The sequence below is a fragment of the Pan troglodytes genome, chromosome 19, assembly GCF_028858775.2.
Source record: "Pan troglodytes isolate AG18354 chromosome 19, NHGRI_mPanTro3-v2.0_pri, whole genome shotgun sequence".
Classification (NCBI taxonomy): Eukaryota; Metazoa; Chordata; class Mammalia; order Primates; family Hominidae; genus Pan; species Pan troglodytes.
Window position 1 is genome coordinate 14,771,227 of NC_072417.2, and position 15,966 is coordinate 14,787,192.

At 46.5% G+C, this 15,966-nt stretch overlaps 1 protein-coding gene across 11 annotated transcripts in view; it reads right to left on the minus strand.

Moving 5' to 3' along the window:
• The window catches only part of ANKFY1 (ankyrin repeat and FYVE domain containing 1), a 97,749-nt gene extending 89,240 nt beyond the window's left edge, over positions 1-8,509 (minus strand). For 5 of the 11 annotated variants that reach the window (XR_001710701.3, XR_010152764.1, XM_063798194.1 and 2 more), the window contains exon 1: positions 8,428-8,509. Coding sequence is in view for 6 of the 11 variants with exons in the window: in XM_063798194.1 (XP_063654264.1) it covers positions 8,428-8,437 (10 nt within the window). In the remaining 5 variants the exon portion in view is untranslated. Of the gene's footprint in view, positions 1-8,091 lie in introns of all 11 variants that reach the window. The other 6 variants (XM_063798195.1, XM_016931245.3, XM_003952937.6 and 3 more) reach the window with 4 other exon arrangements.
• Positions 8,510-15,966: the final 7,457 nt, after the last annotated feature.

A 15,966-nucleotide genomic window follows, 5' to 3' on the forward strand; every position in this document is an offset into this window, starting at 1 on the left:
CTGGGATTACAGGCATAAGCCACCGTGCCCAGTCTCTTCATGTAATTCTTTAATGACTAAATGACTTTATATCTATTCTGCTTTAACTATGTCCATTAGATAAAAGAGAAATGATTGTAAAGGCTGTGATAACATTCTATTTGGAGAACTACAAGAATAATTTTTGTTCCAGGCTTATATTAGGATCTTCCACAAAAAAATATTTCATTAAAGTGTCAGCTTCCCAGAAAATACTATCTTCCTTGGCATCAGATTAGAAAAGCTCTTCACTGGTGATTAATTACCACCACTACTACTTTTCTTTTTTTTTTTTCTTTTGAAACGGAGTCTCACTCTTGTCGCCCAAGCTGGAGTGCAATGGCGCGATCTCAGCTCACTGCAACCTCCGCTTCCCAGGTTCAAGCAATTCTCCTGCCTCAGCCTCCCGAATAGCTAGGATTACAGGAGTGCACCACCAGGCCTGGCTAATTTTTGTATTTTTAGTAGAGACGGGGTTTCACCATGTTGCTCAGGCTAGTCTCAAACTCCTGACCTTGTGACCTGCCCGCCTCGGCCTCCCAAAGTGCTGGGATTACAGGTGTGAGGCACTACGCCCAGCCCACAAATCTGGATGTTTAAAAGCTCCCAGGTGGCCAGGCGCGGTGGCTCATGCCTGTAATCCCAGCACTTTGGGAGGCCAAGGCGGGCGGATTACGAACTGAGGAGATCGAGACCATCCTGGCTAATACAGTGAAACCCCGTCTCTATTAAAAATACAAAAAATTAGCCAGGCACAGTGGCGGGCGCCTGTAGTCCCAGCTACTCAGGAGGCGGAGGCAGGAGAATGGCGTGAACCCGGGAGGTGGAGCTTGCAGTGAGCTGAGATCGCGCCACTGCACTCCAGCCTGGGCAATAGAGCGAGACTCCATCTCAAAAAAAGAAAAAACTCCCAGGTTAACTGTACTGTGCAGGGTTCTCCAGGTTGAGAACTATGTACTAATGGAACGAGGGAGAGAGGAAAGCACAGATGTGAGAGGTGTACAGCATCCGGGGGATTTGGTGACTGATGCAGATCTGGGGGGGAGTCGGGGATAACTTTTTGGTGACTGACTTGGGAGTCTGGCTGAAAAGTAGTGCCATTAATCATGAATATAGAAGAGAAAACCTGGTATAACTAGAAAGCACAACATGCATGCTTATTTGAAATACTTTGCCTTCCCCTCTCTGTTCTGCAAGTTCCGTTAAGGTTAAGGTTGTGTCTTGCTCATTTTGTCATCTCTGGCACAGTAGCTTGCACCTATCGTGAAATACGTTTTTCCTGAATGCAATTCAACTCTGCTAGGTTCGTCTGCCCCATGTTACAGTCGGTGGCATGACTTACACATCTTTCAAAAGCTCACCGTGTATAGCAGTGACAATTGGGCTGGTTTCATAAGAGATGCACAACAAATATTAGCTAACTAGCCATTTCCACCCCAAACTCCTGACTGGAAACACTTCCAACTTAGACATCACCACATAGAAGTATACCGGGCAAAGCAAATATGTCCAAAAGTGAGGTCAAAATACTTGTTCTCCAATCTATTCCTCCTCTACCTCTTAGCAGCTCAGCCATTTGTCTGAGTCATCCAGACCTAGAACTTGAGTCATCTTTGATTCTCTCTCATCAACATTCAACCAGGTTTCAAAAGTCCTGTCTTTCATATGTTCTGTGGTCTTTCTCCCATCAGTCCTCACCAGCCCCACAGCCCCTACCAAATGGCTCACCATCAACTGCTACAGCTTGCTCTCTGACTTCCTTTCTTCCCAATCCATCCTCTACACTGCAGTCATTTCGCCATGCCTCACACAATTCCTGTTCTCTCGCTACCGTGGCTGATTCCTTTCGGTAGTATCGCTCCATGAGTCTCAGAATAAAATCCAAATGCTGAACCAATGCCCTTAATAATCTGGCCCTTAACATACTCTTCCAACTTCACATCCCACTAATTCCTTCCACCTAGAACAGTGACCTCTCCTCAATCTCATGTCCCCATGTCCAAAGGAGGGCCATTTTTCAAAGCTCAGTTCAAGCAATGTCTCCTGCAACAAGACTTTCCCTGATTATCCAAAATACATTCCCCATTACTTCCTTAAAAAATCTCTCCCTGAGTTTTCAAAGTAACTCCTAAGCATTTTTTACCTTTCACCTTAAAATATAGTTTCTCATATACAATTTCTTTTATCTCCCCTCCTAGACTTCAGAATTCCCTGTGAATAAGCTTTAGTTCTGGCTATTCGTATTTAACTATCAATTACTTCTCCCTCTGTACCCATTCCATGGTTATCTCCTCCTCCCGACAGTACCTTACCAGATGGAGTTCAATAAATACCACAGGTTCAACAGGAGATTCTGGGGACATAGCAATTTCTCATTTTGTTCAGCAAGGCTGTAAATCATGATAGTATCTCAAATTGCCTACAGCAAATCACCTTGCCAGTGACAGAATCCTGTGTATCTCAGCACAATTCAGTAGCTTTACTTTGACATAACCACTAATGGATAAATTTTATTTCTCAGTAAAAATAATTCACAAGGAGAAAGCTAACAGCTACAGCTGGTGACAGTAGTCACCAGGAAAGGGAGAGAAAAGAAAAGAATGGTATAAAAGGAACAGTCCTTAAGAGGTCTCTGGACTATATATAATTATCAATGACCTGGGACATTTGTTCAATAAGTAAAACAATAAACAGATAAATTTCAGAAGTAGGGCCGGGCACGGTGGCTCACGCCTGTAATCCCAGCACTTTGGGAGGCCGAGGCGGGCGGATCACGAGGTCAGGAGATCAAGACCATCCTTGCTAACACGGTGAAACCTCGTCTATACCAAAAATACAAAAAATTAGCCAGGCTTGGTGGCGGGCGCCTGTAGTCCCAGCTACTCGGGAGGCTGAGGCAGGAGAATGGTGTGAACCTGGGAGGGGAGCTTGCAGTGAGCCGAGATCGCACCACTGCACTCCAGCCTGGGCGACAGAGCCAGACTCCAACTCAAAAAAAAAAGTGGAAACAGCAAAGTTCCTTCTTTCCTTATTTCTACCAGCCTCCACTAATGAAGCATTTTCTGGAACAGGACTATCCAAAGCACTTCTGGCAATGGTGCAAGTGTTCTATTAATCTGTGCTGTCCATTAGGGGGAGCTACTAGCCACATGGCTACTGAGTACTTGGAATAGGACTAGTACAACTGAGAAGTTAATTTTAAATTTTATTTAATTTTAATCAAATTTAAGTAGCCACATGTGGCTAGTGACTATTGTGTTGGTCAATGAATACCCAGGACATGGAATGTTTTCCCCATGTTGCTTGGGTTGTTGTCAAAAGTATTTTTCTGATCAAATTCCATCAAGTTAACAAAAGTTTATGATAAATTTTCTGTTCAATATACTATTTACAAAAAAATTACATTTTTTTCAATTTTTACTTTTACTGAGGAAAAGAAACAGAGAGTGATTTTAGAGGAGACTCAAGAGAAAGACTGTGCGCCACGGTGAAAGCATCAGGCGCTGTGGGAAAAGCATCAGTCGCTGTGGAAGAAACATTAGGCGCTGTGGAAAAAGGCTCCTCCTGCAACTGAGAAATATCCTAGGATTCCCACAGCTACTTGTGAGCTACAGATGATCCCCCTTTTAAAGCTGAGGACACTGAGACTGACAGCAATTAATTGACTTGCTTATGATCACAGCTTAAACTAGGATTTAAATCCATGTCCAGCTGCAGAGTCTGAGCTCTTAAACACTATATTTTATTTTATTATTATTATTTTTTGAGACAGTCTCTGTTGCTCAGGCTGGAGTGCGGTGGCGCGATCTCGGATCACTGCAACCTCCACCTTCCGGGTTCAAGTGATTCTCCTGACTCAGTCTCCTGAGCAGCTGGGATTACAGGCACATGCCACCATGCCTGGCTAATTTTTGTATGTTTAGTAGAGATGGGGTTCCACCATGTTGGTCAGGCTGGTCTGGAACTCCTGACCTCAAGTGATCCGCCCACCTTGGCCTCCCAAAGTGCTGAGATTACAGGCGTGAGCCACCGTGCCCGGCCTTAAACATTGTATTTTAGTTGCTAAAACAAAAATGGGCTGGATGAAAAGTAGGTTAGGTAGCTCCTAGCAGACTTAGGTTATCCAGAGCATAATAAAAGGTGGACCAGCCAGTTTGCTTGACAAGAGGCTAAGGATGTATCCAGGCAACTTTTCTTGATGGCTAGCAGGTGATGCTCAATAAATTCATATATTCCTTCAACCACAGCCATGATTCTAAGCTGGGAGATACAGGAGTGAGCAAAACAGACCAAGTTCCTGCCCTCATGGGGTTTATATTCCAGTGAGGGATGCTCTCTAATGAGATGACAACTGAACAGACACTGAGTGAATAAAGTGGGTCAGTTGTGTGGAGAAACAGCGGAGGACTGTTCCAGGCCAAGGAAACTGCAGGGACAAAGACGCAGAGGTAGCAGCATGTTGGGCACACACAAAGAACGCAAAAAAGTCAGTGTGGCAGGGGCACAGTGAATGAAAGTAGGAAATAAGCTCGAAGTGTTAAGTGGGGCCCATACCCTGTTAATACTTAACAGAGAATTGGAATATATTTTAAGATTACGGAGAACTGTGAGAGTTGGGCATTGAGGGGCAGGAGTATTAAGAAGAGTGGGAGAGACATGATCTGATTGATGTCTTAAAGGGAACACTAGAAAATGTGAAATTAGGCTATGAGAAAGCAAAATCTAGGAGGAAAAGTTAAAAGCAAACTTTTAATTGGAACCTTTTGAAGTAGTTCACTTACAAACGAAGCTTAGGGCTGGGAGCGGTGGCTCACACCTGTAATCCCAGCACTTCAAGAGGCCCAGGCAGGTGAATGGCTTGAGCCCAGGAGTTCAAGACCAGCCTGGACAACATCACAAAACCCCAACTCTACAAAAAATACAAAAATTAGCCAATGTGGTGGCATGCACATCTGCACTCCCAGCTACCTGGGAGGCTGAAGTGAGGGAATCACTTGAGCCTGGGAGGTGGAGATTGCAGTGAGCTGTGATCACGCCATTGTACTCCAGCCTGGGTGACGGAGTGAGATCCTGTCTCAAAAAAAAAAAAAAAAAACAAACAAAAAACCCACAAATGAAGCTTAGATTAAGCAGGATAGCCACAGAGATGTAGAGTTGGGGAATAAAACTAATTTTAGGACAGACTTTAGCTAAATATATATGGTCAAATGAATAGCCATGGATAGATGGAAGGAAAGAAGGTTGTTCTCTAAACAAGTCACATAAGAAGCTGTATCCTCAGTCTCTCACGATCCTATTTACTATTCCTAGGCACTATCTCCCACATTCTCACACGGCCAACCAACCATTATCAGGGAAGTTCCCATAGTGTGTTTACAGATCATTCAAGTTATATGACACAGATATCTGCTATTTATTTATATTTAAATAACTGTCTCCAAACAAGCATAGCAGGCTCTGAGAATCTGATTAAAGCACAAGCAGTAGTATTAATATCCCAAGAAACATTTTCTACCTAATCTTGCCTTCCTTTGCATAGCAAGCACCTTCAGATTAATAAGCTAAATGACCCAGAATGCCTCCTAGTTGAAGTCTGCAACATCGTTTCTAAAAAGCTTAAATCCCAACAAAAAGTTGGGACACAAAAGAGGTAAAAGAAAAACTGTGGCCGGCCGGGTGTGGTGGCTCACACCGGCAATCCCAGCACTTTGGGAGGCCGAGGCCGGCAGATCAGCTGAGGTCGGGAGTTCAAGACCAGCCTAGCCAACACAGTGAAACCCCATCTCTACAAAAATTAGCCAGGTATGATGGCGGGTGCCTGTAATCCCAGCTACTTGGGATGCTGAGGTGGGAGAATCGCTTGAACCCAGGAGGTGGAGGCTGCGGTGAGCCAAGATTGCGCTATTGCACTCCCGCCTGGGCAACAGAGCGAGACTCCCTCAAAAGGAAAGGAAAGGGGAAGGGAAGGAAAAGAAAGGCTGTGAAGTCAGAACTTCATGACTGCTTACCTAGCTATCCCCCTGCTAATTTAACCCTGAAAGGAAGTCTTCTTCGTGTGTTTATGGAGAGACACCCCACTGGCGAGATGTCTCTCAAGCCACTTGCCGGATGATGAGTATGCTGACTCAGCCTGTATGAGCTCCTCAGGGCTGGAACCCGACTGCAAAGCACAGCAGGTGCTCAGTAAAGCTGCTGAATGAAAAACCAGCAGCCCTCCACAATCTCAACCTTGCTAATGTATTCCCAAAACACCGAACTTACCTTCCTAAGTGCAAAAGCGCCAGACTACCCATTACCTCACAGCAGACCTTCCTGAACCTTTCTACCCGCCTCACTCCTGTGAGCAACAGCTGTCTGCTGTGTACAACATTCCGTGATTTACTCAAAAAGCAACTTCAGGGAATCCCTTGGGTTTTTGCTCCTTTTCTTACTCCTCTGCCTTCAGGCAATATTCACCTAAAGTTTCCCCCTCCAGGGATATGGTAGAAAAAGTAAAGACAAAAACTGGGTGCCTGCCGGGCGCGATGGCTCATACCTGCAACCCCAGCACTTAGAGAGGCCAAAGCGGATGGACTGCTTGAGCCCAAGAGTTGGGAGACCAGCCTGGGTGACATAGTGTGACCTAGTCTCTCTCTTTTTTAAGACAGGATCTTGCTCTGTCGCCCAGGCTGGTGCAGTTCACTGCAACCTCCGCCTCCTGGATTCAAATGATCCTCCCACCTCCCTAGTATTACTGCGAGGACCACAGGCACCCGCCATCACTCCATTCACTCCAGGCTGGAGTGCAGTAGCACGATCTCAGCTCACTGTAACCTCCGTTTTCCGGGTTCAAGTGATTCTTGTGCCTCATCCTCCCGAGTACCTGGAATTACAGACACGTGCCACCACACCTGGCTAACTTTCGTATTTTTTGTAGATACGAGGTTTCGCCATGTTGCCCAGGCTGCTCTTGAACTCCTGGCCTCAAGCGATCCTCCCACCTCGGCCTCCCAAAGTGCTGAAATTACTAGCGCGAGCCACCACACGGGGCCAAGACCTTGTCTACACACACACACACACACACACACACACCCCTTTTTAATTAGCCAGGTGTGGTGGCGAGCGCCCCTGGTCCCAGCTACTCAGGAGGCTGAGGCAGAAGGATCGCTTGAGCCCAGGAGGCTGAAGCTACAGTGAGCCGTGACCGCGCCACTGTACTCCAGCCGGTGGGACAGAGCGAGACCCTGTCTCAAAACACACACACACACCCCAAAACCAACTGGGTGTCAGTCACAGCTATCTCGGTAACTTTGCCTAAATTCCTTTATCAATAAAGGCAAATACACACGCCAGGCCTCCTTCACGAGGTTATCTGAAGTCTAATGCAAATGAGAAAAGCCGACCAACTGTCAGGTGCTGCCCAAATCTGAGATCCATCAAGTGATGGGTTCAGTCAAAGCTCAAAACCAACAGGAAAGGTCGTGGCCAAGCACACTGCAGTCACTCAATAAACAAAGGTCAAATAAGGAATATTGTTCTCCAATAATGGGGTGAAGAGGAGAACCACGCTGCCCAGATCCAACAATGTCGCTGCACGATTCCTGACAGGTAACTCCCCGTCTCTGGGCCTTCTTTCCCCCTACGTGTACAATAAGGCTTTGACAATGAAGGCTTCTAATTACTGCTACATTAAGACAGGCAGACTCTGAGAGACCAGAGTGCCTTAAGCTGCAATGTCATGAAAAGTGCACGAGACCAGAGGGTAGACACTGGACAGGGAGGCAAAGGCACAGAGGTCTGGTTTGAGCAGCCCTCTTGTGAGCAGTGTGACCTTGGCCAACTCCCTTCCCGCAAACCCCTTCCTCCCGTCTTCATCTGTACGCCTGGCCTGAAGGCTGGGGTTGCAGCAGAGCCGGAGCCGCCAGTGCGCCCGCCTGAAGCGTGGGCCAGCTCGCTGCTGCCTCGCCCCCACCCCACCCCACCTCACCCCAACCCAGCCCGAGGAGTCCCACGCTCTTCCGCAAGCGAGGGATGGACCCCTTCCGGATGCAGGACGTGCCAGGACAGCAGTTTCGATTTCCTAAGGAGGCTTACTTCCCCCGGCGTCCCGGCACCGCCGGCAATCAAGAGCCTCCGGTGCTGCCCTCGGGGCCCCGCGGCTGCACGCAGCACCGGCGCGGGACCTGCCAGCCCGGCTCCGCAGCCGGCCGCAGTCCCGCGGGGTCGGCATCGCGGGAGGGGCGTTGTCATAGGAACCGCGCTCCGGACCCCGGCCCGAGAAGCTCAGGAGAGGCTAGACAGGAAGGCTCGCGAGACCCGCGGAGCCCCCATGCAACCACGCCCGGCCTTCCCCTCCCACGGCAGCTTCGCACGGCCAGCAGCGCCCCCACAGCTCCGTGTCTTCCCGCGCGGCTCCACAAAAAACCCTACCTTCCGCCATGTCTGGCCCGGCACTGCCTGCAGCCTCGCGAGAAGTGCGCGGCTCAACCGGGGCGGTGCGGAACGGAATCACCAAGTCTCGCGAGAATCGCGGGAGGCGCGGCAAAAGGCGGAGCCGAGGGTGGGAAAGTGGGTGAATGAAAGCGGAGGGGGTTGCTGGACTCTGGGGGAAGCGGAGAGCCGGGTTTCTTTTTACCGGGTATTTTTGAGGCTCGAGATTTATTAAGCACTGACTGAGCCCTGTCATAGTCCACGTCCTTGGCAGGGCACCGAAAAGGATGACACAACGAATGCAGACTACTCTGGAGAAGCTTGGCAATGAGAGGGTCGAGAGAGGGGGTTTGTTGGTCCTTAGGTTTGTAAAGAAAGGAGAGGCTGGGAGAAAGGAGTCAGTGGAGAGGTCCCTGGGGAGGTAGGATGCTCTGCATGCGATGCAGAACTCAGGAAAACGGATTAAATTTAGCCTAGAGGCAGGTCACCTGTTATTCCACTAAAACGGTAGGAAACAAGAACATGCGTGCAGATATATAGGGGGGAAGAAAATCAGGGAGATCGTTTGATGACATCGATTGTATGGGTGAAGTTATGAGACAAGGAAGGAGACCAAGAAAAGCGAAGAAACTTTGGAAGAGGACGCTGAAGTTGGAAGGCCTGGTTTCATGTGCCTCATGTATGTGTTGATGGATCACTTTTTTCTAGAACTCAGCCACCAGGCTGCAGTAGCAGATATTTTGAATTATAGCATTTGTCCAGGGCTTGGGATTGCATTGCCCAAAATAAATTGAGGGTGCTGTGAGACGACAGCCCAGGCCATCAAACGTGGGATATAGACTGGCTAGGGACTGATGGAGGAGCCATGAAACTGCAGGTCTCTGATAATTGAAGGCCAGTGCAGTGCAGGCAATGTTGTGAGAGCTTGATGGTTAAAGTGGCAAACAGGTTCATAGTGAAGTAGCACTAGGAGATGAGAAAAGTCCAGGACAGGCCGGGCGTGGTGGCTCACGCCTGTAATCCCAGCACTTTGGGAGGCCGAGGAGGGTGAATCACCTGAAGTCTAGAGCTCAAGACCAGCCTGGCCAACATGGTGAAACCCCGTCTCTACTAAAAATACAGAAATTAGCCGGGCGTGGTGGTGCATGCCTGTAATCCCAGCTACTCGGGAGGCTGGGGCAGTAGAATCGCTTGAACCTGGGAGGCAGAGGTTGCAGTGAGCCGGAGGTTGCAGTGAGCCGAGATTGTGCCACTGCACTCCAGCCTGGGCAACAGAGTGAGACTCTGTCTCAAAAAAAAAAAAAAAAAAAAAAAAAGTCCAGGACAGAGCCACGGAATAGAGTGGCTGAAGTGGAAGTGAGAAGCCAGGAAAATTAGATGTTGGGATTTAGAGGTAGGAAAGGAAAGGAGCATCAGGAGCTAAAATCTTTGGTGAATGTGGGGAGGACTATACGATTAGTTAAGACAATTGCAAAATGGAGGGCTAAACAGTAACATAGCTGAATAGCATGAGACCTTTCTTGTTTGTTTTTTTTTTTTTTTCAGAGATGGAGTCTCTGTTGGCCAGGTTGGTCTTGAACTCCTAGTCTCAAGCAGTCCTCCCACCCCACCCTCCCAAAGTACTGAAATTACAAGCATGAGCCACCATGCCCGGCCCAGCATGAGACCTTTCAAAAAAGACTTTTACTCAAGGGAGAATCAAAAGAATGCATCAATAGTTCAGGATTGCTGGGAAAGTGGTGGCCTTGGAGGACAGCCAGGAGTAAGAGACAAAAGGTTGGAAGGAAGGATCTGAATTAACTATACCTGGTGGTGCAGGCTTTTAGTTGTCGCTACTTGGGAGGCTGAGGCTGGAGAATTGCTTGAGTCCAGGAGTTTGGGACTGCAGTGAGCTCTATCCTGCCGCTGCACTGCAGCCTGGGTGACAGAGCAAGACTCTGTCTCTAAAATTAAATAAGAAAAAGAAAAGACATTTAAAAAGAAGGATCTGAGAACAGAATAAGAGTGTCAGAAACGAAAAGGAGGATTTAAAGTTGGAGAAGCTTTAGGTGCTGTTAAGGATAAGCATTAGTGGGTAGTGAGGTGGAGTGGAGGAGGAATTTGGAGCTTAGATCGTGGGAACATAGAGTCAAGCACTGAATTTTTGAGGAAGAGTAGGAATTCTGGCTGCCAGGTACCTGGGAGATGAGAGACAGTGTTGAAACGTGTAAGCCTTTTTGTTGTGGCAGGAGACGAAAGGCACGAAGATGGTAGGGGAGAACTTTCCCTACCATGGAAGGCCATCACTCAAAGCGTCCCTGTCTGTTGAGAATGGTTTATAGGGGTGCCCAATGATGAGTCTTTGGGGCCTTCAGAGTGGCCAGGCAGGCCAGGCTCCTCTGGATGCAAGCAGCCTCATCTTTTTATGGTGGAGTACCCTGCGTATATTGCCTGGGCCATAACGTAAAAGCGACATGAAAGTTGTTGTAAAGTACTGTCACGGCTGACTCCCGATTTTGCATGATGACTATCATTACCTCAGCAGCACCAGCCTAGGGTCTGGAATATAGCAGGCACTCAAAATGTTTGATGAGGTGTTTCCACTGTGTGCTATTCTGGGAATTAAGAGACCTGAGTTCAGGTTTGGCTCTGCAGCTACTTGCTGTGTTGAAGATGGGCAAGTCCTTGCAAGCCTTATGCTGCATCTCAGATTCTACCTATTTGACGAGGAAATTGGACTAGAATCCATGGTTCCTAAAGATTTGGATGGCCATGACCCCCTTTGAGAATTTGATGAAAACCAGAGACCCTCTCCGTTTGAGTAGCACACAAATGTGTGCCATTTCAGAGTGTGCTTGGACTGGATGGCCACGATCAAAGAACAACTCGCCTGAAGGGATTGATCAACTCGGGGGCTTAACTGCCTCCTCATCACAGCCTCGCTCTAAGGAGCCCTCTACCAGAGGTTAAAGTGCCCATCTTAGAAATGACTTAACGGTATCCCTGGGCCCTTGCCTGGTTTTTGTTGTTGTTGTTGTTGTTTTGTTTTATTTTTTTTGAGATGGAGTCTTGCTCTGTTGCCCAGGCTGGAGTGCAGTGGTGCGATCTTGGTTCACTGCAACCTCCGCCTCCCGGGTCCAAGCGATTCTCCTGCCTCAGCCTCCCGAGTAGCTGGGATTACAGGCACACGCCACCACGCCCAGCTAATTTTTTATTCTTAGTAGAGACGGGGGTTTCACCATATTGGCCAGGCTGGTCTCGAACTCCTGACCTCGTGACCCACCCACTTCGGCCTCCCAAAGTGCTGGGATTACAGGCGTGAGCCACCACGCCCGGCCAGCCCTTGTCTTTTGAGGGGACTCTTACTGACCTGTAACCCCTGAGTTACAGAGAAGGTAGTAAAGCCTACGAAATAAAGCACTCATAGTACTCAGTAAACTACAGCACCCACCAGGTTTGGATGGAACTATAACATTAGCTATAACCAGAAATACAGATGTCTTGAAAAAGCTGAGCACTGGAGCATGGTCCATTTTAGACCCACTTCAGGTTTTGCACTCAGATTCAGAGGGACTTAGTGTGGTGCTGTCTCAGACAAGGAACATGAAGAACAGGAAGGGAATAAATGCTGTCTCCCGTAGCTTCAAGAGCACAGGGGAACAGACTCAGGAGGCAGTGCGGTATCATGGCAGGGCAGGAAGAGGAGGACACCTCCAGTGCTAGTCCGATGAATTGGGTCAAGCACCAGTCTCAACACATCCACGCTCTGTGAGCTCTGGTTTCCTCACCTGTGAAGAAGGGCTAATAGCACCCAGTATGCAAGGCAGGCGGTGGAACCGAATCCCAGCCATGCAACTTGTGTGCTCTGCAACGATGGATGGCAAGTTAACCTGAGCCTGTTTCCTCATGAGAAATGATTACTTTGGAAGCTGCTTCTAACAATGTGACTAGAACCTTTAGGAAAAACACATAGCACAACCTTGCCACAAAAGAGAGGCTCAACAAATAGAAAAACTTGATTTCCAGCGCTCTTGTTGGGAATAAATGGAAGTCACTGTGAATATTGCATACTGCCGAGAAGAGGAAAAAAATCAAGTTTCTTGCCTAGGACTTTCTGTGCAGCTCCTATGTCTTAGAAGATGTGTTTGGCTGCCTTTTGTGAAAGGCTTTTCCTTCAGTTTATTTACCTGTGTGAACAGAATTCAAAATTCTTTCATCATTTCACTAAAGCTCAGTGAGGAGTGTCAACTCCACAAGCCAAAAAGCTTAATCCTACGTTGGCAGCCAGATTACACACATCTGAAATTGAACCACCAGAAATACCATACCCAGAAAATCATTTGATCTGTGAACTGAATCCTGTGAGGGTTCCGGGCCTCCTCAAGGCAGAAAGGGTTCAATTTGAAAGGCGGTTATTAGCCCTGTCCCATGAGAGGGAGCGGGAGATCCACATCTTTCCTGGGAGCCTCGTGCCTTGCACACACCATCGAAAACCTGTTCATCTGCACTGGAAGCAGCACGCAAATAAAACGTTTTGGCTCTATACCTTGAGTAGCTGATTATGTCTAAAACTGATGTAAGTTTGGGGATATATATTGTCTAGACCCTTCCACAACAGTTCATTCCAAATATATTTATCGGGTATTTGCACTCTAGAAATAATCCCTAATCTTCCCAAAACTCCTCTCGGGGGATTTTCTTGTTCATAATTTAGCTGAATAAGAGGTCTGACTCCATGTTCCTTTCTCCGAGTTTGTAAGGAAGAGCCCTTAATAGTCGCTAGTGATTTATATCAAGGACAAACAAGCTTTCAACATCTAACACTAACTCCGTATGAACTATTTGTAAGGATTCAGGATAAAAAGCTGGATGTTGATATCTTGTGTATCTTGTAAAGAAGGTTCTCTACTCAGTCTTGCTTCTTTTGTCAGTAACTTACTGAATGACCCCTGGGCAGGTATTGGCGCATTTTCCCGTCTGTTTAGAGGACAGAGGTGGTGACTGAGATGGTGCCTGCAGTCTCTTCCAGTTCACATTTGAGTCTGGGTTCCTCACCTTTCAGCTTATCTTTATGGTAGTTTAGGCCAAAGACAAAATCCCCAATAATGTTCTAATAAGTGCTCACTTCAAGGTTCTGAATCACAGTGCACACAAACTCTGAGTTAAAACGGTGCGTGGCCATGTACTGGAAATCTAAAGAGCATCATTATCAGGTTGGAAGGCAAGTTAACTTCTCTGGTTCCTTCTTTAAAGTCTGTAAAATACAAGGTTTCCCTGTGGTTCCTTTGGTATCATGTGCTGTTTATACAGAAAGAGTCCCACAACTTGCTTTTGAGACCTGCATCCTAAAACCAAAATAGCTCGTGATACAGCCTCTAAGTCATCATTTATTGATTTATAGAGCACTCATCACATGAATGAGGTGCTTTACAATACAGTAAACATCACAACAGAACTCACATAGTTAAATACAATCAACAAATTACAGAACTAAAAAAACTGAAATGAAGCAACATTATGTCAAATTTCAAAGATGCTGAGAAGTGGCAGTACAAAAAAGGTAATTCCACCAACTGGAGACCAGACGGGCAAAGATACACAGGCACCACAGCCCAAAGCGGGCAGATTCGTCGAGGGTGAGTGGGCATATCAAATAAAATCTCACAACCAAGAATGAAGGCCGTTAAAGATACTGACACCCACGTGATCACAGTACTAGTGGAATAACCTCACAAACATGTTACCTTAGTATGACAAGTCAACCTCATATGGATTTTAAACTCAAACAAGAGGCCAGAAAGCCACTCAGATCATCTATCCCATACGAGCACAGACTGAAATCTATATGCCTCTACGAGAACTTGGAATAAATTTAGGAAACAGCCAACAGTTCTACAATCCATAAGATCTATGGAGATGTTGTTGATGGTTGGCACAAGTTTAGGGGGCAAAAATCATTTTCCTAAAGCAGAGAGGAATCGCCTCACACTGATGAGGCACTGGTGGGACAAAAGCCACCTGGTTCAGTGTCACCTGAATGTGGGTTTCGTATCAAATGTAGAGGCATTTAAATTTACATTATCAGATGAACACTGAGAAAGGCACAGATGACATCTCTGACAGAGGAAGGGAAGTTGTAACATCTATGTAGGCCTGTTTCAGTGTGTAACACACTCAGGGCAGGTGGAAAAGCATGTGAAGAGAGACGCACTCATGCCTGGCTCTCACTTCCACTCCCGTAGAGCTAGCCCTAAAAAAAAACCCACATGGTTTTATCAAACTAACTGCATTAAAGTGGCACTTAAAGTTCAAAAATAGTTGTCCCTGAGTTACTAGGTCATTTGCTGCTTGCTGAAGAGTCAGATCCCAAGTTTCACCTCAACAGATTGCTAGCAGAATTACAGCAATAGGAGAGCAAAATTCGAACTCCATTTTGCCACAAGCAACCACCATGTGAACAAGTTCTGATTTAAAAAGGGAGGGATCCCATCTCTTAAAAGAATTTTTTTTTATTAGCCAGGCATGGTGGCATACACCTGTAGTCCTAGCTACTCAGGAGGCTGAGGCAGGAGGATCACTTGAGCCCAGGAGGTCAAAGCTGCAGTTAGCTATGATCGTTGCCACTGCACTCCAGCCTGGGTGACAGAGAGACCCAGTTTCTTTAAAAAAAAAAAAAAAAAAAAAAAAAAAAAGTAAAAAGGATTGTATTCCAAGTCCCTGGAGGGTGTGCAGTGCTGACATTTTGGGGCAACTATGTTTACAGTCTTTGGAAAAGGAAAAAAAAAACCAAGTCACAAAGTTCTTAAAGAAAACTGGGTTCTAATGAATCAATTTCCAGTCACAACACACTTACGAGTTTCTATAAGGTTTGTGGGTTTGTATAATGTTTACAGGTTTTTATAACGCTTCAGAGTAGAGAACACACAGGGACTTAGAAAAAAATCACTCTCTACTGTGACTACATCCTCAACCATTTTATTTCTGCTTAAAAAAAGGACATACAACGTTTGTAGTGGTCTGGGCTCTTGGCAGGAGTTCTTTCACTCTTCTGCCAAAGCATTTCTCCAAACCCCACAGAGCAGAGATGCACGAATTCTCACTGATTCTCACAATCAAACACCATGTCCCATCTGCTACTGTCTCAAGTTCTATCCCTTATAAGCCAAAGACTACTTCCCACACACAACCTCACAACAGACATGAAGGAGCCTAAGGCCTGCCTTTAACACTGCACGTGTTCATTTTACCATTTGCTGAAGTTGTTTTAGAAAACTGTATGATATGAAATATATTGAAGCTCAAACATTAATCACATCCAAGTGTACTATTGTTAGTGACGGGATCTATACGTCAAATAGCAAAGCATTTACCCCTGTAATGCTTTTAGATTCACAGAAGAATCTAGATAGAACCAAATACATATACTGCCATGGCCACGTGATTTTCAAGTATTAAAAGTTCATTTGCATAAGGAATCAACCTGAGATTTTCCTAAACCACTTCTCTGGCATTCAGTATTATAGCCTTCATTCAATACAATAAAAGCCAACAACTTGACAA